Here is a 20,174-nt window from a genome sequence, read left to right on the forward strand (position 1 = left end):
GCCAGCATACCAGACCCTACCCCAAAGCAGGCATCACATAGCTCGTCAACGGCGCACTCAGCACCTCCCCACGGAGCGCAGCCTCCCACACGGGAACCACGGACGTCTTGACGCCCAGCGTCAAACACGAAAACAAGAAATCATGCACATTCATCCACGAATCCCGACTCAGCCGCTTGGCGACCTTGAGCATGCGCCCCGCGAACCACGGCCGCCCGTAGGGCGTGCACGCGGCGACCGAATACTGCGAGAAGTCCGCGTCGGACGCATCGACCGGGCCGTCCCTGCACTCGAGCAGGATCTGCAGCAACGCCTCGACGGACCCGCTCATGCTGACCTCGCTGTCATGCACGGCACGCTCAAGCGTGCCCAGGAACGTCGCCGTCGCCGTCTCCGAAAACCGGTAGTCCCACAGCGCGGCGTTGAGCATGATCAGGGCGACCATGCGCGCAACGAACTGCTTGCGGTCGCCGGACGCGGTGAACCGCAGCCCCGACGGGGCGGCCAGAATGCGATACAGCCAGGACGACTCCTCGAAGGCGGTCCGGCGGGGGAGAACGCGCGGATCGGCGGCCTGGTAGAGGGCGAGCTGCTCGCAGCGGTGCAGGAAGGTGAGGAATTCGGCGCACTGGTGCTGGAGTTCGTCTTTGGGCCGGACGACGAGGGCGGCGGCGTCGAAGAAGAAACTCGGCCCGTGCGTCTCGTACCCGGATAGGATATAGTCCTGCCAGTTGATCAGCATGCCGAGACGCGTGTTGGCGAAGGCGGCGGGGCCGCCCCGCGCGCGGATCATCTCCCGCGCGGCCCGCATGTGCATCCAGCTGATGGGTTTGTGGCCCGGGCGGGGGTCAAAGTCCTCGAGCCCGGCGGCGCTCAGGCATGCGATGATCGCGACGTCGGACGTGTCGCCCGGGTATGCGGCTAGGTGGGTGCGCAGCATCGAGAGGGCGCGGTTGCGATGTGTCAGCGTGTAGTGTGTCTCTTCCTCGTGGCGGACCCAGGCCCAGGTGTTGGCGGCGTGGACGAGAATGGTGTTTTGGAAGGCTACGGCGCCTTTCATGCCCTCCGGTACGAACACAGCCGTGTACCAGTTGTGGGCGTTGGGTGAGCGGAAATGCGTCCCGTAGGAGCAGGCCGGCATCTCGTTGACGTAGAAGTCGAAGAGTTGCTGTCCTTGGGGGTCGAGCTCCATGGGGAGGCTGTTGAAGGGGTCGGTGCGCGCCGCGCTGAGGATGCTCCTCGGCGAGAGACTCTGGTCAAAGGGGGATGTCGCGATGGATGAGGGCGGCGTGGTGCTGGTCGAATCGGAGCGGCTGGTCTGGTCGCTGGATGCGTACCGGTCGAGGAAGTCCGGCGACCATGAAGAGGATATGATGGGAAGGGTGGTGGTGTAGCCGGCGATGGGCGGTGGTCGAGGCAGGATAATGTCCTCGTCGGTGGTGTTCTTCCTGGCCTTTTGTGGCGGCTTCGTCCTTGGCCGTCGCGGCCTGCGTTGCGATTGCCCTTCCTCTGATGCGTCGTCGTCCTCGGTGCCCGTCGAACCGGCCCCCTGGCGCTTCTGGCGCATATATTCTTGCATCACATGGCGCTTGACTTGAGTGAGATTACTGCGGCGGTTCTTAGAGGTGTCGATGAACTGCCACCGCATTTGCGACGGGCCCGTTGCGGAGTTATCCGGGTTCGCCATTGTTGGCCCGAGGTTCAGTCATAGATTGGGTTAGATGGAGAACATTGTATGTGAGCGAGAGTGAGGGCGAGCGATGATGAATATATGGCTGGGGAGTTTGTACGACGTTGGCGATGCCTGACCGCCTTACAACTTCGACGGAGGTCTCCGAGTGGGTTCTCATCGTAAGAATAAGAATAAGGCCATTATCAGTCGGGATCTTGGCGTCTTGGCTAACGGGGCTATTAAATAGATCTATGACCAGCGGAACTATATAAGTGCATTCACCATGATATTGACGTGGAGGAACTTGGGAGATTGTTTTCCACCTCCTTCGGTTCAATTCTTTCTGATGCTGGCAATCAGGCTGTATTTAGGACCTCCAGAGAGGCCGGCTGCCCTCATTCATATCGAGGTCGATCAGACAATATCGTGGTCGCGTTGGATTCACAATACGTCCACGGGCCAAAGGCTTATATTCCTTCAGCTTCTGGCAATTATATACAATGTGTATAACGAAAGAGATGTGGTCGAAAGTCTTTATGTAATTTCCTGTTCTCAAGTGCGAGCCTATGATTCACGGATATATATAACCCACTGCCAAAACGCTCAAATTCCAATGAGGAAGATACTACTCTGACCACTTCGTATAATCAGGAAAGTATCGGTCATGTATTCTCCTAGCATACTCCAAGATAATTGGGAACTCCTTCAGCAGTGCTCGCGAATTCGGAGCCCTATAACTCATACAGTCAGTCTTAATATCAACGGAGTATAGCCGATCAACACTCACGCAGTACAGACCAGAACAGAGACAATAAATCCAAACACGGTACAGTCCGCTTCAGTGGGCTCTTTTCCCGCCAGAACCCAGAACGGCTCATTATCCTTTTGACCAGACTTTGAAGCCCCTAGTAAATCATTGATGTTCTCCCAGATCTCATGCCGGAAAGAACTGAATTCGTCCCCCGTGTAGCGACCCGTACCTTGCGCATGGAGCATTTGTGTTGTTTTCCCATATATGAGAAGGCCGACTACCACTTTCACAGGATGCGGTAACGAGGACAAGATGTGGTCTCGCATGGTGTAGTAATTCTCTATCCATCGTTCTCTCGCCTATCAAAGAACGTCAGCTGCAGCATACCGTGGTGGATAAACAAGGATTTACGTGGTAGAAGTATAGCTTCTCTTCCATCAACGCTCGGAGCGCAAGATCATGCGCACGGTTGGTTGGCCGTAGTCCCGCGTTGATATCAGGGAGGACGTTCCTCTCGGTGAGATGCTTGATAATGAGCGTTGAATCACCAAGGCTGGTAGGTGTAAACGCATCATCCTCTGAAATCTCCATGTATGGGATCTTTCCTTTAGGCGCTGTCTGAGTAGAGCCAGCCCTAGTGTCATAGCTAATTCCTGCAAAGCGAAGTCTAGCTTCGAGTTTAACCACGTACGGCGACCAGACATGTTTTCCGGAGTCAAGCCACCCTCGATAGAGAACCAACTTAGGTGTTTTAATAGACATGATGTACTATTAGTGATGGATTTGAATTAGAAAGATGAAATAAATTGGATTTCTGGACTGGTTGCTGTCTTAAGTAGTTTAGCAGTCCATGTTCCAAAAGCCGCAAAACCCGAACGTCGCAATAGTTCTGAATTGGGTACCTAGCTCCTGTTTTCTCAAGGCCTAGCGAAGGCCTTCCATTTCTCCTTATATCTGGATTGCAGCTATTTGTGCAGTTCTGACATCAAATGTAGTCACGTAGGCCAACCAAGCGAATGTTGATAGCTGGGACCAGAGGCGCCCCTATTTTCAAAGTAGATGGACATCTATATATTCTTCCAACTCAGGGAACTAAAAGCGATGGCATTGGTATAATATCTCAACATGGGATTATTGTACATTCGTCTATTTATAAGTCGTCCTCGACGTATGTATACGGATCAAAGCTCTCAAGAGTATGCTCCTTCGCCCACGCGTGAACAGCATCAAAATTCCGACAAGTATGATAGATCGTCACGACAGGTCGTGAGGTGTTCGTCTGTGTGTCCCATTCCCAGACAATAGGACTAATGTCGGCGGTACACATAATGTACTGGCGGGCCGATTGGATACAATGTTCTACATGTTCTATTTCGTCCGACTCTTCTTCTGCTAAGCTTCTGTTTGCTGTCCAGAGTCTCTTTCTAAGCATATTCTACGCAACAATCCATTAGCATCACTTAAGACATAAGGGTGACAAGGGGACTTGCCAAACAGTGCAGCTGATGGAATACATCCAACCCGACGATATAATGTCCAGTGTCTCCAGGTATTGGCACAGTCTTATTGTGCATTTTTCTCGCTTCATCCTTTGTTATTCGGCTAATTCCATCTGTAGATCCCATTAGCACGATGCTTGCCTCTGGAATGTACCGCATTACGTACAGCGATAAAGCTCTTTCCATGCTTCATCAACCTCCGGGGACGGATGCCCGTAGTATTTTGTCGTCTCATAACTGTCCCCAGTGTCGAATACGGTGTTCTGATACGTGATAACGTCTTCGGCGGGGGCTGTGAGACATGTTAGTATCCTCCGTCTATCTCGCAAGGGAACTGCATCATCATACACCAGAATCGGTTGGCGGGGAGGCATAATCGCTCATCGCATTGCGTGCCACGCAGTCTGGTGATGATAGTTGCGAGGAGAGCAAGGATAATGATCCACTGTACAATCACCACTTCTTTAGACAGAAAGCATGGGCGTGCGCGCTTTCGTAAACTTGTATTTTCCGAGTAAATAAAAGGTTCGCTCTCCTCCGAGCCCATTCTGAAAAGCCCCATAGGGGAAATTTATATGGGTGGAGAGCTTTTGGAAGAGATTGGTTGACAACAATGGATTTTCAAAAATTGGGCATGGTCTGATATTTCCAGCAGATCACGACCAGACCATGCCAATGACAACAACAGGGAAGGTAGGTATCGATAGTTCCTTGTTACAGTTCATCCCTACATTGAAGAAGCTTTAATCCCTTTCTCAGTCTAGGATATATTTATTCCTTTGCATTTGACCTTTGCCGTTCATCTCGCTAAACAACCCTGGCAACACTCCAAACGCTATGCTAGAGTTCGCAGTAGAGTCCCAAATTCTAGCAGTGCTAGGATTTTGAGAGAATCTCCAATGACCCAGAACATTCTATCACGTTGTTCGCCACGTCGTGGGTGGCCTGTTCGTATGTAAGGTGCTCTCCAAGGGATGAAGCATGCGCGGGCCCCGTCGCCCTAGAATCAAGCATTTCCTTTAATCCACTGAGCCGATAAGAAGCGAACCGTTAGAGAGTTTTCTACAGGGTTTTGGCCAATAAGAAAATGGCGCATTGCTATCCTGCGCAGCAACATCCCGCGTCGATCTCTTGTTGCCTCAGAAAAGGGCGCTGGTATATGTATACATACCATTCCAAAACCTAAGCTAAAAGCCTGCCCCTCGGGGGTAAAGAAAGAACGAGGGTTTTCTGGGCAATTGGACAAGTTATTTAGTCACCTACGTCCCCCAAGCTTGCGCGAAGATTATCTGGGATTTCTTCACCTGATCCCATTACGGCCCCAAAAGTCGTCGGAACAAGCCTATACCAAATCATCCACAACCCTACATTACTCCCTTTCAGGAAAGCCAGAAAACAAAATGAAGCTCCTCGGTGTCTTCCTCATGATGGCGACATATGCCCTAGCAATGTCCAATGAGGCTGCAACGGCGGCTGTAAGTGAGCAATGCAGAGCAAATATATTCCAGATTAGCTGACTGATCACCAGGGCAACAACAAGGCCGTTGACGTCGATCAGGTGTACCATTTCAAGGAGAGTGATCCCAAGGCCTGGAAGAAGCCCAAATGAATATCATGCTACGGAACGAGGTGTGAGCGAGGCCGACTTGCTCCATTACACATGAGAGATTTTGCAGAGTGGTGCAAATCAAAACTTGCAGAAAAGAGAATAGGATTTCAACTGTACACTTTGGGGATTGTACGTACGGAGTGCGAAGTTGCATAATACAGGAGTTCCAATGGTAGTTCGTTAGTAGTGCGTAGAGTAGCCTCAGGCACAAAATCGGAGTTAAGCCAGACCGCCTGAGATTAACTCCGCGGCAGAATCGCCCAAATCCTGAAGGTTTCCGGAGCTTCTCGCCGGCCGAGCGACGCATCTATCCCAGGTCTCTTGCGTGGTCTGCGGCTTTCGACGCCCAGAGGTGCTCTCAATTTATCAAACATCATCCTCCGACTCCATTACACTGCTTTATCCACTGTCCAAGCTCATCGGACGCGCTGTCGGAACCCTATCTGTTCACCACCTCCGCGCACCCATCCACCGCAATTACCGACAGTTTACTCTACGGGGCGAACAGGAAGGCATATATCCCGTCCGGGTCACAAACCTGAATGAGCGCTTTTATCTAGGACCCCATGATGCCGTTATATGCGACATATCCGACTTTCCTACTTTAGAGCCGGAGACGCCTTACCCCTTCTTGCTTGATATATTCGGGTTTTCTTGACAATCCCACCCACGCACCACTCTTGAATTGGTGCGCAGATAACCCGGCGACCTATTTCAGAACAAAGAGTGTCTGTAGACGACGACCCTGGGCATTGCCATGTCCTCCCACCCGACCAGCCAAGCGAACGGCGTCAAGAGCGAGCCTGCAACCGCCACGAATCCGTACGAAACCGCGGCTGAATCGATACCAAAAGACGACCCCTTTCTACAACAAAGCCCACACTACGGTCGATATGGTCCCCGCGATGACGATTTCCGACCCCGCTACGACCGGTGGTGGCAGGCCGACGCCGAAGCGTTTGCGTACTGGAAGGGAGTCGTCAAGTCATCCTGCACCCTTGCGAACTCTTTGAACGTGCTGGGGCCCCGGGAGGCTTATGCGACGGGGAGCGTCATCATTCGACTCGATCGCGATGGGGATGTGGGCGACGCCGGAGACAAGTATTCCTATGTCAATGCGAACGAACTTAGCGCCGCGCGGAAGGCGGAGGAGCCGTTGAAAGAGCTAGGGATTTCCGTGCCCATTATACACTTCTGTGGGACAGTCGAGGGGAAGAATGTCACGGTGGAGTCTAGGATCCCCGGCGTTTCGCTTGAGGTCGCCTGGCGATATCTGACACCCGACCAACTCGCGTCTTTCAAAGAGCAGAGCCGTCGCGTTTTGAAATGCCTCGCCGGAATCGATCCTGCACCTGACCGCCCCTCCTACGTCTGCAGAGGACTGAACGCCCAGTTGCCCCCCGATGTCGAGGCCCCAGAAAAAGATATCTTGTTCGAGGAGAGGAAGGATGACGAGAGTCTATGTCTGGTGCACAACAATATGTCCGCGTCTAGTATCATTGTGGACGATGGCAAGATTGTGGGGATCTCTGGCTGGCGCCACAGTGGCTATTTCGGCTTTGAGAGAGCAGCCAAGATCCACCGGCAGTTTAGGATGGCGGAGGGCTCTTCGCATGCGCAATCATGGGCGGATCTGTACGAGGGTCTTCCTAGGCCCAGTGAAGCAAAATCCGCTTCGCCCACCAAAGACGTCACTGCCGCTCAAGTCAAAACCGAGCCTATGAACATGAACTTGGACAAAGTGCCCCTGGACGAAGAAGTGGACTCTAAGTTGGCTGTCGGTCAGCTGGATGGCACTGATGATCACCCTACCCCAAAGAACATAGCCAGCCTCAAACACGGGGGAGCTTCGAGGGCCTCATCATCCGATCGATCATCTCCCGCAGCGCCTACAAAATCCGGTTCAGTAGGACGAAAATCGACTCCGGTGGGCGCCAAGAAAGCCCCAGCGAAGAAACCAGCCGCCAAGAAGCGGAAGATCAACGAGGAAGACAACGAGAGCCTCGACGGTGGTCGCTCCAATACGCCTTCTTCAGTACGCACCAGTAAAGCACCTGGAACGAAAAAGCAGGGCTCGGCGTCTAGAGCGAGCTCACCGGCTCCTGAGATTAAAAAGAAAGGAGGAAAAAAGGGCAGCAAGAAAACGTCTACGAAAGAGGATTCGGATGATGGTGAGAACGAGATATTCTGCATCTGCCGGAGGCCGGACAATCACACATGGATGATCGGCTGTGATGGCGACTGTGAAGACTGGTTCCATGGCAAATGCGTTAACATTGATCCTCGGGACGCCGAGCTGATTGAGAAGTACATATGTAAGCTTTCCTCCTCTCAGCACAGGTCTTCGCTAATGAAATACTAGGCCCCAACTGCAATGCAAAGGGGAAAGGAGAAACGACGTGGAAACCGATCTGCCGGCTACAGGGATGTCGCAAACCTGCTCGTTTCAACAAGAAGCCCCAAAGCAAATACTGCTCGGAGGAGCATGGGCGGGAGTTTATGCGTTCCCGAACCCGACTTCTCAAAAAAGGCCAGGGAGACGACCTTGGCAGCCGTGGAGGCGTACTCACCGCCGGCGAGCTCAAGGCTGTTGTGATGGGCGTCTCGTCCGCTCAAGAGTTTCGGAAATTGGGCGAGCGTATTGTATCGCCTCCACCCGAGGAAGAGAATCCAGAGACGGGCGAAAAGGCCCAAAAGAAGCTTGGGCTGGATTCAAATGTCGACGGGTTGACCTACTCGCCGGACGAAGCGTCAAAGATCACTGAGCTGCGTACGCGTCGTGATGAGCTTCTCCACCGGAAAGAGCTGCTGGGCGTGCGCGATAATTTCCTGAACCTCGTCCGTCAGCGGTCGAAGGCCGTATTGGAAAAACTGAAACAGTCGGACCCCAAGGGGGCATGGAAAGACATTTGCGGGTTTGACTCGCGTCTGGCGTGGTCCGATGAGGAGTTCGACGAATGGCGGCTATCAGAAAGTGGGAAGAATGCACTGGAAACCGGTACCCCCGAAGCGTTGGCGTCGAGCTGGCCCGAGGCAACAGATGCAGATGGGGATACCATCATGGATGGGGCGAAGACCGACGAGGACAATCTTGTTCGTGTGACCCGTGGGGTCTGCACCAAAAAGAGATGCGAACGACACAAACAGTGGGTCAAGGTCCAACAACAAGAACTCGTATTCGAACAGGATATGCTCAAGGAAGATCTTGTCAAGTGTGAGAAAGAAGCACAGAACGTCGTGGAAAGGGCTGTACTTCGCATGTGGGCTGAGAAGGATAACGCCCAAATCGGAGACTCATAAGCCCCGTCTACGTGGGGGACATATCACGGCCTCCCTTTCTTTCTTCACTGTCGGGATTTTATATTGTGATTCTATGCCACCGGAAAGACTTACTTGATACCCATTCTGCGGAGAGATAGGTTCTAATGGAGTTGACGCCTTGGTTTGGGCCTCTAAAAGTGGATACATTGCGTAGACGGGCGTATTATTAGGGACCGAATATATTGCTTTGTCGCTAGATGCCCTGCGAATCCCAGCAGTGATCATTGAGAGTTCATTGGCCGGGTTTCCAGACAGACCACTTCCCCGTATTTTCGCCTACTCTGTCCTTCATGACTTCCACCACATGGGCTCCTTTCACGGTAGACATCAGAAGATGGGAGTCAATACCCTGGTCCATGGTCCTCATCAGAAGACTAGGAAAGAGTGATGTATCAGCCGCTCCGAACACGGAATGTACTCCATCGTCATGGGGAGGGGGGTGATCATTATCCGCACGGGCCCGCTCAGGATGACCAGTGGTCGCTGATGGCATGGTCCCGATCCCGGTGGTATTCACCAGCATCACGGACAGATAGAAGCGGTGCATCCGAGATAACTGGGTTAGAGACCGCAGGACAGTGGTCAGCACGGCGGCACCTCTGACAGCGTTCGAGGCGCGGACGACGCCCTCTATCAAACTGTCGAGACCTGCAATAATGAACAAAACAGAGCAGTGGTTGGTGGTTGGGTCTCGCCGCCGCTCTTCTTGCTGTTTGTCAAGAGCTTGGGAGACTTCGTGGATAGCTTGTACCGCGGCAGGCAAGTCAAATACGGGAAGTAGTTGGACCGCGTCCAGACGAGAGATTGCCTCGCTGCGGGAGAGTGGTTTGCTAGGAGCTGATAGTAAACTGTCTAGTAGCTTTTGAGGGGAGAACCCGGTGTAGTTTGCTGGGTGGATGATATATACCCGGGGAGAGGGCGTGCATGAGGAAGAAGCCTGCGACAAATGGGACGCGGTTAAGGCGCGTGGAAGCTGAGGAGGGATGTTCAGTGATATTGATCATTAAAATGGCCAGGGGTATGATCTCACTTCAGCTATGTCGTGATCATGATTCCTACGTCTGAGTTTTGAGAAGCCGATAATCGTTCCATATTGGAATACGCTCGTTGAAGAGCTTTGAAAACCCCGGTAGATGTCATGGCTAAGATCCCAAGTCGTTGACTGGTTGTCTAGGTGCGCCAGATTAGGGTCAGGAGTATGTTGCCTGGATAACAGGGAATGGGCGAGGACTGGGAGAGCCGGCTCGGAGGCGTATGGATTAAAGTTGGAGAGCATTGTTGTGCATTTAAGTTCTCGCAGTTGATTAGGTCATGCTTCTTAGCTCCTTATATCAGTCACATTTTCCAAACAAAGTATGGTGTTCTGTTCGATATGAGGAATGATATCAAAGTATGGGGTTAGTGACGTTGAGGTTGAAGGGAAGAGTTTACCTGAATGATCCACGTGTTGGTGCCTTATCGCTTAGGCATTAGTAATATCTCATCCTACCACTAGATGAAATAGAAGACGGACCGACCAGGATCTATTCCGGCGGAAAAGAACATATTATATACACTAGACTGGAATATTATGGGTGCTGTTTACAGTTTGTTACCAGTCGCTTTTTCTACATACCAAATGCAACCACCAATGTAGAGGGTCGACTTGAGCCAGAAGATTATACAGTGGGAGGGAGGTTTGGCAGCGGAACACTGTCTATCATTGCCGAACCCCCGGGCTTCTTCGACCAGGTACCAGAGTTATCATGTACCCAGCCGCTGTTGTCTAAAACATCACCAAGGATACCAGAGAGTTCCGTCCGCAAAGCATCGAAGGAGTAGTCACGGGTGTTGAAGGCAACCAGGCGACCGCGGACCCCGAGGTCTCTCACCGCATGAGCGATCAGGGAATAGCCCGTGGCCAGCTCCATCCACGGGTCACTGGGATCCATAGAGCCTCGCTGTTCTAACTCGGTAGCTTTATCATTCTCGCAGGGAGCCAGTTGGACGCTTAACGATCGCAAGTTGGTCATCAACTCAACGACATTGAGTACTATTTTCACATGGTTATAGAACGGAAATACAGCGGTGTATCGGAACGAGGTGAGGTTCGCCAGGGAATGGGACAGAGAGGCCCTTTCCCGGCGGGGCTTGATGGATGCCATCTGGCCCCATTTACTGAAGAGGGATGGAACTTGAAATAAAAAGTACTCGTAATGATTGTATGCTTTGAGAGAGGAGGATTCGTTGAAAAGCAGCGACGACCACAGTCCGGCTTGTAGGAGGCTGGAAGCCCGATCGAGCTGGGACGGGTTGGAAATTGGGTGGGTGTCCTCAATACTCCGTTCTAACTGCACAAGTTGCAGGGGGATCTGGAAAGCCCAGCTGTGATCATCCACAATCTGGGTACCCATCATCGCACCGATAAAAGTCGGAGGTGCGAGGACAGTGATATGCAACGGGTGGAGATGGGAGAGGACTTGACGCCACCAGAAGGGGTCCTCGCAATTGTTGGGGGAATGTCTCCCCTTCACGACGATGGAGGTGACATATCGACCCAGGCCCCAGGTGTGTACAAAGTCGAGGAAGTGATCCACATCTTGGAGGTCGAAGGACACGTGAGCAAAGAGCCGGGGAATGACGACCTGCCGCAATCGGGATGAGGTGCGGGCGAGATTCTTGAGATCGCGGCAGTCACATCTGGCTATGCGTGTACCTGGTGGTTGGTGGAGTCTGGATATGGATGGCGGGGGGTTTGAGAGATTGATGATGATCTCATCCAGAAGCTCATTCGGGAGGAATTCGAATGGAGACTCTTGGGGGAACACCATCAGGAAGAGGGATCCTTCGGAGTTTAGTGGTAATGTTAGCAGTAGTATGAGGGGCACATTCCGGACCAATGTGCATGAAGGGTTGTGATGGTGATGATCGAGGATGTCGGGAAACGCCAGAGGCTCAAGTGCCGGCGATACCCCACATCACTTGACCGGGAATTGCCCCATATGGACGAGGGGATCCTTCGAGTTGTTCAAGGAGTTGCTACGATGCTGCAGTTCCAGTCGTTCCTGGACTAGTCCTGTACAATGCCCTCAGATATTGCGAAAATTGAATTTTCCGGGTTTCCCCTGGTTCTGTGCCGGCTGTTGGCCATGCGATGGATGTTGCATATACTTCGTCGTCGGCATAACCCCCCGAGAGGGCGCTAATCCCGTTCGGGGTATACAGCTGCAGGCTGCATACGGCATACGCTGGACTGTTGATGATGCTGGTGGAGAGGTTTGGTCTATATATTTGAGTAATCTGGAGCCAAATTATAACATCACATGATTGTTCATAATCTACAGTGTTAAGATTCGGAGTCCTCCGTAAAGTCGATAGAGGATACGAGAGAGATGGCTGAGTCAGGGCTGACTATACACCAGACCCCACCTCCTCCTCCTTCTGATCATCGCTTGGCCGCCGTTATCACCAACTTCGCTGCGCTTCATCTCTTCAGCTATATTGCTTTTCCTCTTGCCATGCAGCCTCTATTCGGGCTGATGGCACCATCCGGGCCTCCCGTATGCATGGGTACACGCTCAATGACTTTTTTCCGGTGATTCTCAACCTCATTCGCCCATCCAAGCTTTCTTTCGACTGAGAATGTGGAGAGAGCCGCCTAATAATGCGTGTGGGGCTCGATCCAGAGGTGGAAGCGTCGGTCGAGTCTCGATGGATACACTCAAGTCCTCGCTTGGTCGTAACAGGGTTCATTCTTTGCCCCTCATCGTGGGATCCGAACCCCTCCTCCCTCCTTCTTCTGCGCTCATCCCTTCTCCTCCCTTCCACCTCCCCAGAACTCTGTCATCATACTCAGGTGGGTTCAATTCTCTCCTCTCCCCAGTGCCAGTCTCACAGCCCCTTTCGACAGAATCTTCACAATGGCCCCTCAACTCCACCGCAACCCTCCGTTCCGCGCTGAGCATCTCGGTTCCCTCCTCCGTACCGAAGAGCTCCTGAACATCAAGACCGCCTTCGAGAACGGCCAGGCCTCCGAGTCGGCTCTCCAGGCCGTCGAGAAGAAGGACATCAAGGATGTGGTTGCGCTGCAGAAGGAGCTGGGTTACCCTGCCCTCTCTGATGGAGAGTACTGCCGTCACAGTAAGAACTTCTCGATCTCTTCAATGCAAGCTCCAGCGCTGACGTCGGGCCGTTCCCAGTGTTCTGGGGCTCGTTCTTCCCCGGTCTGGACGGATTTGAGGAGGTAAACAACGTCACCATCGACGCCTTCCGTACCTATGCCCCCGACATTGCTGCCTTCCTCGAGGAAGGTCACAAGCCCGGCGAGACCGTCATCTGCACCGGCAAGATCAAGCACGTCGGCAGCACCTATGTCGACCAGTTCAAGTACCTGGCCAGCCTTGTCGCCCCCGAGGAGGTCAAGAACCTGAAGCTCACCCTCGCCGCCCCCAACTGGTATCACCTGCGTTACAAGGAAGGCAAGGCCTACCCCAAGGACGTCTATGCCTCCGACGACGAGTACTTCGCCGACATCGCCAAGGCCTACCAGGCTGAGCTCCAGATCCTGTACGACGCCGGTTGCCGCAACGTCCAGTTCGACGACCCCAACCTGGCTTGTAAGTCTGCCGGATCCCAAAATCACGCGCCTCGGCTAACAACTCGCAAGACTTCTGCTCCGACAAGATGCTTGAGGGCTGGAAGCAGGACCCCCTCAACATTCACTCCGCCGACGAGGTGTTCCAGAAGTACATCAAGCTGTACAACGACCTGCTGTCCAAGCGCCCTGCCGACTTCCACATCGGTGTGCACATCTGCCGCGGGAACTTCGTCGGTAGCCGTCACTTCTCCGAGGGTGGCTATGACCGCATCGCCACCAAGCTCTTCCAGGAGCTCAATGTGGACACCTACTACCTCGAGTACGACACCGCCCGTGCCGGCGGCTTCGAGCCCCTGAAGGAGCTCCCGAAGCACAAGAACGTCATCCTGGGCGTGGTGACCAGCAAGTTCGCCGACCTCGAGGACAAGGAGGAGATGAAGAAGCGCGTCTTCGACGCCGCCAAGTTCATCGCCGAGGGCAACAACATCTCCGTCGAGGAGGCCCTCAACCAGGTCGGCGTCAGCCCCCAGTGCGGTTTCGCCAGCCACCGCGAGGGTAATGCCATCGACCGCGCCGGCATGCTTAACAAGCTCAAGCTGGTCCGTGACATTGCCAATGACATCTGGCCCGGTCAGCTGTAAATGTTTTAAAATGAATGTATATATGAAATCTTGATACCATGGTGTCACTTTTGAGCAGGATTGTTCTGTCGATTTTCAACAATGAGACGAATTTGATGACCAATGTTGAGTGATCTGTGTAGCGTGTGGGTAAGTTCACAGATATGTAGGACAGTCATTCTATATATCATTTCCAGACGGGTACCTTGTGGCCTATTGAGGGGGATCGCCGCGGTATGGGTCAACCGGCATCCGACTATAAGCCGATTGAGTTGTTAAAGTATTTGTTCCCTCCATGTCACGGACTGGGGGAGGCTATGCCTACGATCAGGTAATACTTCATGATTGGTAGCATACACTCAAGCTCATTGGATATCTTTCCTTCTATTCCAGATGCTCTACATGACAAGATAGGAAACACTGACAACAAAGAAAAAGGGTAGTATTAATTATAAGGGCGTCGACAACCCGTATAAGAACAGTGGGGGATATCATGAAGTATAAGAAAGAGAGGGAAGAAACAGCATGCAGATGAAAACGAAATGGGAACACTGAGTCCAAATGCTGCGTCTTCTGTCATCAAGAATGGACATGAAACGAAGGAGCCGGATGGTACAATAAGAGATGTTGTACATGAGTTGAGGCCAGGTCGTTCGCGCCTCTGAGATTAGGTTGGGAGAGATCGGCGGCGATGATGCTTATTTCTGTGGCGGGGTCTTGACGTTGTTGGAGAGCCATGCCTAAGGGTGTTAGCAGACAGACAGTTCGAGTCAAGTCGTAGCCAGTCACTTACAAGTCCTTCGAAGATACCGGTGCCCTCAGTCGCGACACTAGGCGCCACATACCACAGCTTGTCTCTCAGTCTGTTGAGCTGGAGAGCGTTGGTCACCTCCTCGGGGCTCAGGTCTGGAGATGGTCAGCGGGGAAGAAACTGAACGAGACAGGGGGTGGTGCACATACGGCCAGGAACGTCCTGTTTGTTCGCAAACACCAACAGGAGGGCATCCTTCATTTCACGATCGTTGATGATCTTATGCAGTTCCGAGCGGGCCTCATCCAGACGAGCGGTGTCGCTGGAATCGACGACGAAGATCAAGCCTTGCGTGCCTATGAGGGAGGAATTGGTGAGTGGCTCGTCCGACGGCAGGGTGCGATGCGGGATCGGGTCATACCAGAGTAGTAGTGTCTCCAGAGCGGACGGATCTTGTCCTGACCACCCACATCCCACACGTTGAACTTGACATTCTTATAGGTGACACTCTCGACGTTGAAGCCCACGGTGGGGATGGTCGTCACCTCCTGGTTGGTGAGTTTGAGTTTGTACAGGATCGCTGGAAGGGATATCAATATCAGTGCGCGTGCTCGATTCCACCCCCTGACCCGGGACAGTAGACGTGGCCTCGGAACTTACTGGTCTTTCCAGCAGCGTCCAATCCCAGCATCAGGATTCGCATTTCTTTCGTCCCAAAGATCTTCCCCATTATCTTGGAGACCTGACCGCCCATCTTGGCGACTGACACGCGACTCGGAGGGGTCGCGAGGAGGTGCGAGGGAGGGGAAAGGAAAACACCAAGGAATTGGAGAGAGCGAAACGCTTCGGAGAGGCTGATTGAAGGGCAAGTGGATTGCTGATTGCCGGTTCAATGGCAGATGGAGGAACGCAGAGGGGGAGGGGGATGTCAACACCCAACAATGCAATGGGACAAAGAAGATTGTCTACCTGGTGGTCTCCGAGTCAACCCAATGAACGACAGCGAATGAGTGAATGGGTGAATGGAAATTGGGACCACTCGCGCAGGGACGCAAGGATGTTGAAGGCTTACCTGGGTGCAGTGCCGATAGGGACGAAAGGGGAAGCGATCCAAACAACGGGGAGGAGAGGGATCGCGGAGGAGACGGGCGAGAGAGGGGAGAACAGGTAATAATTGCCAGGAACCCTGGGTGGATAACAGGAGAATTAGGGAGTCGGTCTAGTTTAATTAAAATCCGACTTCGAGCGTGACGATCCACACGAGGCTTTGCAGCACTTGGTGGAGGAGGTAGTCAAAAGGGGGTGGCGCTGACTCAGCCAAGCATCACGGGCGTTTCATCTCACCATGAGCTTAGCATCTCCATCCTCTCCATACCTACTGTTCAACTCCATACTGAGCCTCCCATGGCTCCGTCCTCCATGGCTCCCTTCGCCGATCCCAGATCATCGGATCGCCGTCCCCCGCCGCGCGCAACGCCCGTTCTTTATCCATGGTGACAACTCCCGAGCTGGTCCAAGCGATCTATGGCTCACTCACCATCTGTACAACATGATCGAACCGCCATAAACCCTGTCCACTCAGTCCACTCCGGGCTCCACGATCCCACAGAAAGATCAATCGGACAGAATGAGATGCTCCAACCCATTCCCCCTGTACGGAGAATCCCTGACGGTTCCAAGAGGGTCTGTTGTGTTCCCGTACGTCATGGCCATGAATGGTGAGGTCATTCGAACTTCAACCAGCCGCCTGCCACGAACGACTCCGGTTGCAGTACCAATTTTCCCCTCGGCTTTAAGGGGAGGTATATTATCCTCGTCAAACCTATTCTCTCCCAGCGTTTCTTTATCTTACCTCTCCACCTATCGCCTCGTCTCGCTCCGCCGCATATCTTTCCATCCCATTTTAGATATAGACCTACGGCAAAATGAGTGGTGAGGGCGAGGCTAGATCCATTGTCCGCCGGGCCTCTGTCCATCAGCAGAGACGCTTGTCGCTCCAATATGAGCTGAATTCGTGGAATGCTCCTCCCTCAGGAGTACGTTTCTTCTCCGATCCATATCTTTCGATCATCTAAGCTGACCAATAGACCATCTACGCCGGTATTTCGAGTGTATTGATGGAAGATGGCAGCGTGACGATTGCACTCGCCGTTCGGGACACCACCTACCTGCTGGATTTCTTCCAGAGGAAGCTGACGCCCAGTGCCCACCGGACCATTTGTATGGAGATCGGAGACTATGTGATCGGCTCCTTGCGCAACTACAGCGATTGCCAGATGGAAAAATTCATTGGTCTTGCTATGCCAAAGAAACTCGCCGATGTGTGTCCGACTCTCTGCTCTCGTCTTTGGGCCGAACTCGATGTGATCCCCCTGGTGCTCGACGAGGGCAACCGCAAGGAAAGCGACGACAAGTTCCTCTTCGGACTACCGGAGCGTAAGTCCTGGTGGCACAAGAGTATCGATGAGCAGGCGGAGTCTATGGGCCGCAAATGTGTTCGGTACGTTCGTCTGCATCCTCCCGGGCTCGTCCGTGACAGAAAACTAAGACACGTCGCAGTCTTTTCGGTCCAGAGAACCTTCCCCTCCTGCAGGTTGGGTTCGGTGGCTTGGTAGAGGTCGATACTGCCTTCCATGTTCGCCTGACCTCTCGTGACGACTTTGAAATGACTGTCACCCAGAAGACGTGGGACGCAGTGGAGTACTACGCCAAAGACCTGAAGGACAGGGATGTCAAGATTGCTTTCTTTAGTGCAACCCCTCAGGGTGGCGGCGTGGCTCTCATGAGACATGCTCTCGTCAGGTTCTCCCATGCGTTGGGAACCAAGATCGGCTGGTATGAAACCTCTGAGCAGTCTTTCAAACCAAACGGGCTCCGACTAAACAGAATTCTTATAGGTATGTGCCAAAGCCTCGTCCGGGTGTGTTCCGCGTGACCAAGACGAACCACAACATCCTCCAGGGCGTTCAGCGCGAGGGAGAGCGCCTCACCGAGGAGAAGTGGGCACAGGTCACCGATTGGATCCATGAGAATGCGAACCGATACTGGTTGACAGAGGGAGGGCCCCTCGAACACCCTTCGAAGGGAGGCGCGGATGTGATCATCATCGATGATCCCCAGATGCCCGCATTGATCCCCCTGGCCAAAAAGGTGGCTCCCGAGAGACCAGTTATCTTCCGAAGCCACATTCAGGTACGATCGGACCTGATCTCCCAGCCTGGATCGCCCCAGGAGGAAGCCTGGAGCCGGATGTGGGAGATGATCAAACATGCAGACATCTTTATCAGCCAGCCAGTGAGCATCTTCGTGCCACCAAATGTGCCGAAAGAGATGGTTGGCTATATGCCCGCTTCGACGGACTGGTAACACATCCTTCCCCCATTGATTTCAAACGCGGCCGACTAACCCTCGATTCCAGGCTGGACGGATTGAACAAACATATGCGGGACTGGGATGTCGCATACTACGGCCGGGTCTTCAATTCTATTTGTAGGAACTCGGGCATGCCAACAATTGACTTCCCCGAAGGTAAGATGCTCTCCATCGCTGGTATCATGGTGAACGGGTTCATACTGACAATCGGATCCGACTCGAAGACGAGTACATCACTCAGATCGCGCGCTTTGACCCGTCCAAGGGCATTCCCGAGGTGGTGGAATCATACGTCAAGTTCCACAATCGCTTTACAACGTCGGTGCCCGACAGGAAGCCGCCCAAGCTGTTGATCTGTGGCCACGGCTCCGTCGACGACCCGGACGGAACTCTGATATACGACGCTGTCGTGTCTCACATCGAGGAGAGCCTCCCCCATCTCGCAGATCGCATCTGCGTTGTCCGCCTTGGTCCCTCGGACCAGGTGCTGAACGCTCTTCTTTCCAAGGCCAAGGTCGCCCTGCAGCTGTCCACGCGCGAGGGCTTCGAGGTTAAAGTCTCGGAGGCAATCCACAAGGGCAAACCGGTCATTGCAACCAGAGCCGGTGGTATTCCACTCCAGGTGGCAGATGGGAAGAACGGCTTCCTGGTCGAAGTCGGCGACACTGACGCGGTGGCAAAGCATCTCTTCGACCTGTGCACCAACGACGAGCTTTACGAGCGGATGAAGATGTTCGCATTGCAGCACGTCTGTGACGAGGTCAGCACCGTCGGCAACGCGCTCAACTGGCTCTACCTGTCGTCGACGCTGTCCAAGGGCGAGAAGATCACGCCGAACGGCCGCTGGATTAACGACATGGCTCGCGCGACTGCCGGAAAGGAATACACCGCAGATGAGAACAAGCTGAACCGCGAGGTTGACCCGGAGAAAGCTGGAGGGCCCGGCGGGCATAGAACCTCCAACCTAGAGAAGGTGCTCTCCGACAGAACCCGCGAATAGAGCCAGCTTCCATTCGAGTTACGAGTTAGTCTATCTATTCTACGTATTAATGCGACCTAAAACATACCAAATTCCAAACCGTGTAGTCGAAAAACCAAACTCTGGGGGGGGGGGGGGGTATATAGGACGTATCGAACAAACAATCAATCATCACTCATCACGAACAGGAAACAAAAGGAGAAACCAAATCAACTCATGACCTCCCCACCATCCGATACCTCTCCCTCGCCATGCCTCCATCCGCGCCCTCAACCGCATATCCCTCGCCGACCTCGCCCACAATACGCGCCGGCGCACCCCCAACAACACACCAGCTCGGCACCACCGTCCCAGGCGCAACAACCGCTCTGTCCAGCACAACAGCAAAGTCCTTCAAGATTGCCATGCCGCCGACCACCGCGTCGCGCCCGATATGCACATGGTTTCCGACAGAGGCGGCCTCCACGACCGCCCGCTCGCCGACAAAGACGTGGTCGCCGATCTTGAGCGGGTAGAACGAGTGCACGCCCCGGTGCAGCCGCGACGGCGGCCGCAGCACCGCCTGCTTCGAGATGTAGCTGTATCGGCCGACCGTGATGGCCACCGACGGCGTCGCGGCGGCCGGTGGTTGCTGTTGCGTGGGATCGGTGGATGCGGACGACGACGAGGAGCGGTATAGGTCGCCGCGGATGACGGCTTCGGCCTGGATGACTGTCTTTCCGCCGAGGATGATGTGCTGTGTGCCGTGGATCTGGGACCGGCGCGAGATCTTGTTCCCCGTGTCCTGGTTGTTTGGTTAGCTGGATGCTTGCTCACTCGATGGGGAGGGAGCGTTACAGTCTCGATATATTCGCCTTTGGCGGCTTTCGGTGGCATGGTGCGGATTGAGCTGTTTTAGGTTGCGTTGAGGTTCTCTTGTGTGCAATTGAGTGTTGTTGTGGGAGTTCGTGGCGGAGAGCTCGATACGGAATACACTGCGGAGAGAAGGCGGTGAGGGCTATACTTGGCGCCTTCATTGGCTTAC

General features: G+C 53.6%; 10 protein-coding genes across 10 annotated transcripts; 4 read left to right on the forward strand and 6 right to left on the reverse strand.

The window, feature by feature from the left end:
* Positions 1–16: 16 nt before the first annotated feature.
* Positions 17–1,687, reverse strand: BDV59DRAFT_198594 (sigma-70 region 2 family protein; the record flags this gene model as incomplete). Its single annotated transcript, XM_073693182.1, has 1 exon — positions 17–1,687. The coding sequence occupies one exon, from the start codon at positions 1,685–1,687 to the stop codon at positions 17–19; it is 1,671 nt and encodes a 556-aa protein (XP_073551936.1).
* A 610-nt stretch (positions 1,688–2,297) lies between these two features.
* Positions 2,298–3,329, reverse strand: BDV59DRAFT_209522 (glutathione S-transferase family protein; the record flags this gene model as incomplete). The annotated part of the gene is made up of 3 exons (XM_073695402.1): positions 2,835–3,329; positions 2,460–2,782; positions 2,298–2,403 (listed from the first exon to the last, which is right to left on the reverse strand). The coding sequence occupies exons 1-3, from the start codon at positions 3,183–3,185 to the stop codon at positions 2,298–2,300; spliced, it is 780 nt and encodes a 259-aa protein (XP_073551937.1). The 5' UTR covers positions 3,186–3,329.
* Positions 3,330–5,809: 2,480 nt separating this feature from the next.
* On the forward strand, positions 5,810–9,504 carry BDV59DRAFT_169951 (putative PHD transcription factor). Its single transcript, XM_073688337.1, has 2 exons — positions 5,810–7,846; positions 7,894–9,504. The coding sequence occupies exons 1-2, from the start codon at positions 6,289–6,291 to the stop codon at positions 8,829–8,831; spliced, it is 2,496 nt and encodes an 831-aa protein (XP_073551938.1). The 5' UTR covers positions 5,810–6,288; the 3' UTR covers positions 8,832–9,504.
* Positions 8,939–9,504, reverse strand: BDV59DRAFT_85628 (uncharacterized protein). Its single transcript, XM_073697215.1, has one exon. The coding sequence runs from the start codon at positions 9,397–9,399 to the stop codon at positions 9,085–9,087; it is 315 nt and encodes a 104-aa protein (XP_073551939.1). The 5' UTR covers positions 9,400–9,504; the 3' UTR covers positions 8,939–9,084.
* Positions 9,505–10,188: 684 nt separating this feature from the next.
* Positions 10,189–11,755, reverse strand: BDV59DRAFT_169953 (F-box domain protein). Its single transcript, XM_073688338.1, has 2 exons — positions 10,284–11,755; positions 10,189–10,215 (listed from the first exon to the last, which is right to left on the reverse strand). Exon 1 carries the CDS (start codon positions 11,660–11,662, stop codon positions 10,511–10,513), a length of 1,152 nt encoding a protein of 383 aa, XP_073551940.1. The 5' UTR covers positions 11,663–11,755; the 3' UTR covers positions 10,189–10,215; positions 10,284–10,510.
* A 427-nt stretch (positions 11,756–12,182) lies between these two features.
* On the forward strand, positions 12,183–12,564 carry BDV59DRAFT_85641 (uncharacterized protein). The gene has a single exon (XM_073697216.1). It carries the CDS (start codon positions 12,224–12,226, stop codon positions 12,428–12,430), a length of 207 nt encoding a protein of 68 aa, XP_073551941.1. The 5' UTR covers positions 12,183–12,223; the 3' UTR covers positions 12,431–12,564.
* Positions 12,565–14,167, forward strand: BDV59DRAFT_85642 (cobalamin-independent methionine synthase II family protein). The gene is made up of 4 exons (XM_073697217.1): positions 12,565–12,687; positions 12,742–12,971; positions 13,031–13,447; positions 13,498–14,167. Exons 2-4 carry the CDS (start codon positions 12,752–12,754, stop codon positions 14,067–14,069), a joined length of 1,209 nt encoding a protein of 402 aa, XP_073551942.1. The 5' UTR covers positions 12,565–12,687; positions 12,742–12,751; the 3' UTR covers positions 14,070–14,167.
* Positions 14,168–14,406: 239 nt separating this feature from the next.
* On the reverse strand, positions 14,407–16,054 carry BDV59DRAFT_169957 (ADP-ribosylation factor family protein). The gene is made up of 6 exons (XM_073688339.1): positions 15,872–16,054; positions 15,460–15,768; positions 15,221–15,379; positions 15,009–15,155; positions 14,842–14,954; positions 14,407–14,788 (listed from the first exon to the last, which is right to left on the reverse strand). The coding sequence occupies exons 2-6, from the start codon at positions 15,551–15,553 to the stop codon at positions 14,747–14,749; spliced, it is 555 nt and encodes a 184-aa protein (XP_073551943.1). The 5' UTR covers positions 15,554–15,768; positions 15,872–16,054; the 3' UTR covers positions 14,407–14,746.
* Positions 16,055–16,174: 120 nt separating this feature from the next.
* ccg9 (putative trehalose synthase (Ccg-9)) lies at positions 16,175–19,250 on the forward strand. Its single transcript, XM_073688340.1, has 6 exons — positions 16,175–16,835; positions 16,887–17,299; positions 17,359–17,634; positions 17,697–18,161; positions 18,218–18,327; positions 18,396–19,250. The coding sequence occupies exons 1-6, from the start codon at positions 16,725–16,727 to the stop codon at positions 19,169–19,171; spliced, it is 2,151 nt and encodes a 716-aa protein (XP_073551944.1). The 5' UTR covers positions 16,175–16,724; the 3' UTR covers positions 19,172–19,250.
* A 41-nt stretch (positions 19,251–19,291) lies between these two features.
* On the reverse strand, positions 19,292–20,163 carry BDV59DRAFT_169960 (dynactin subunit 5). The gene is made up of 2 exons (XM_073688341.1): positions 19,988–20,163; positions 19,292–19,934 (listed from the first exon to the last, which is right to left on the reverse strand). The coding sequence occupies exons 1-2, from the start codon at positions 20,024–20,026 to the stop codon at positions 19,365–19,367; spliced, it is 609 nt and encodes a 202-aa protein (XP_073551945.1). The 5' UTR covers positions 20,027–20,163; the 3' UTR covers positions 19,292–19,364.
* Between the last annotated feature and the right edge of the window lie 11 nt (positions 20,164–20,174).

This window comes from Aspergillus ambiguus, assembly GCF_047715705.1.
Source record: "Aspergillus ambiguus strain CBS 117.58 unplaced genomic scaffold BDV59scaffold_3, whole genome shotgun sequence".
Lineage (NCBI taxonomy): Eukaryota > Fungi > Ascomycota > Eurotiomycetes > Eurotiales > Aspergillaceae > Aspergillus > Aspergillus ambiguus.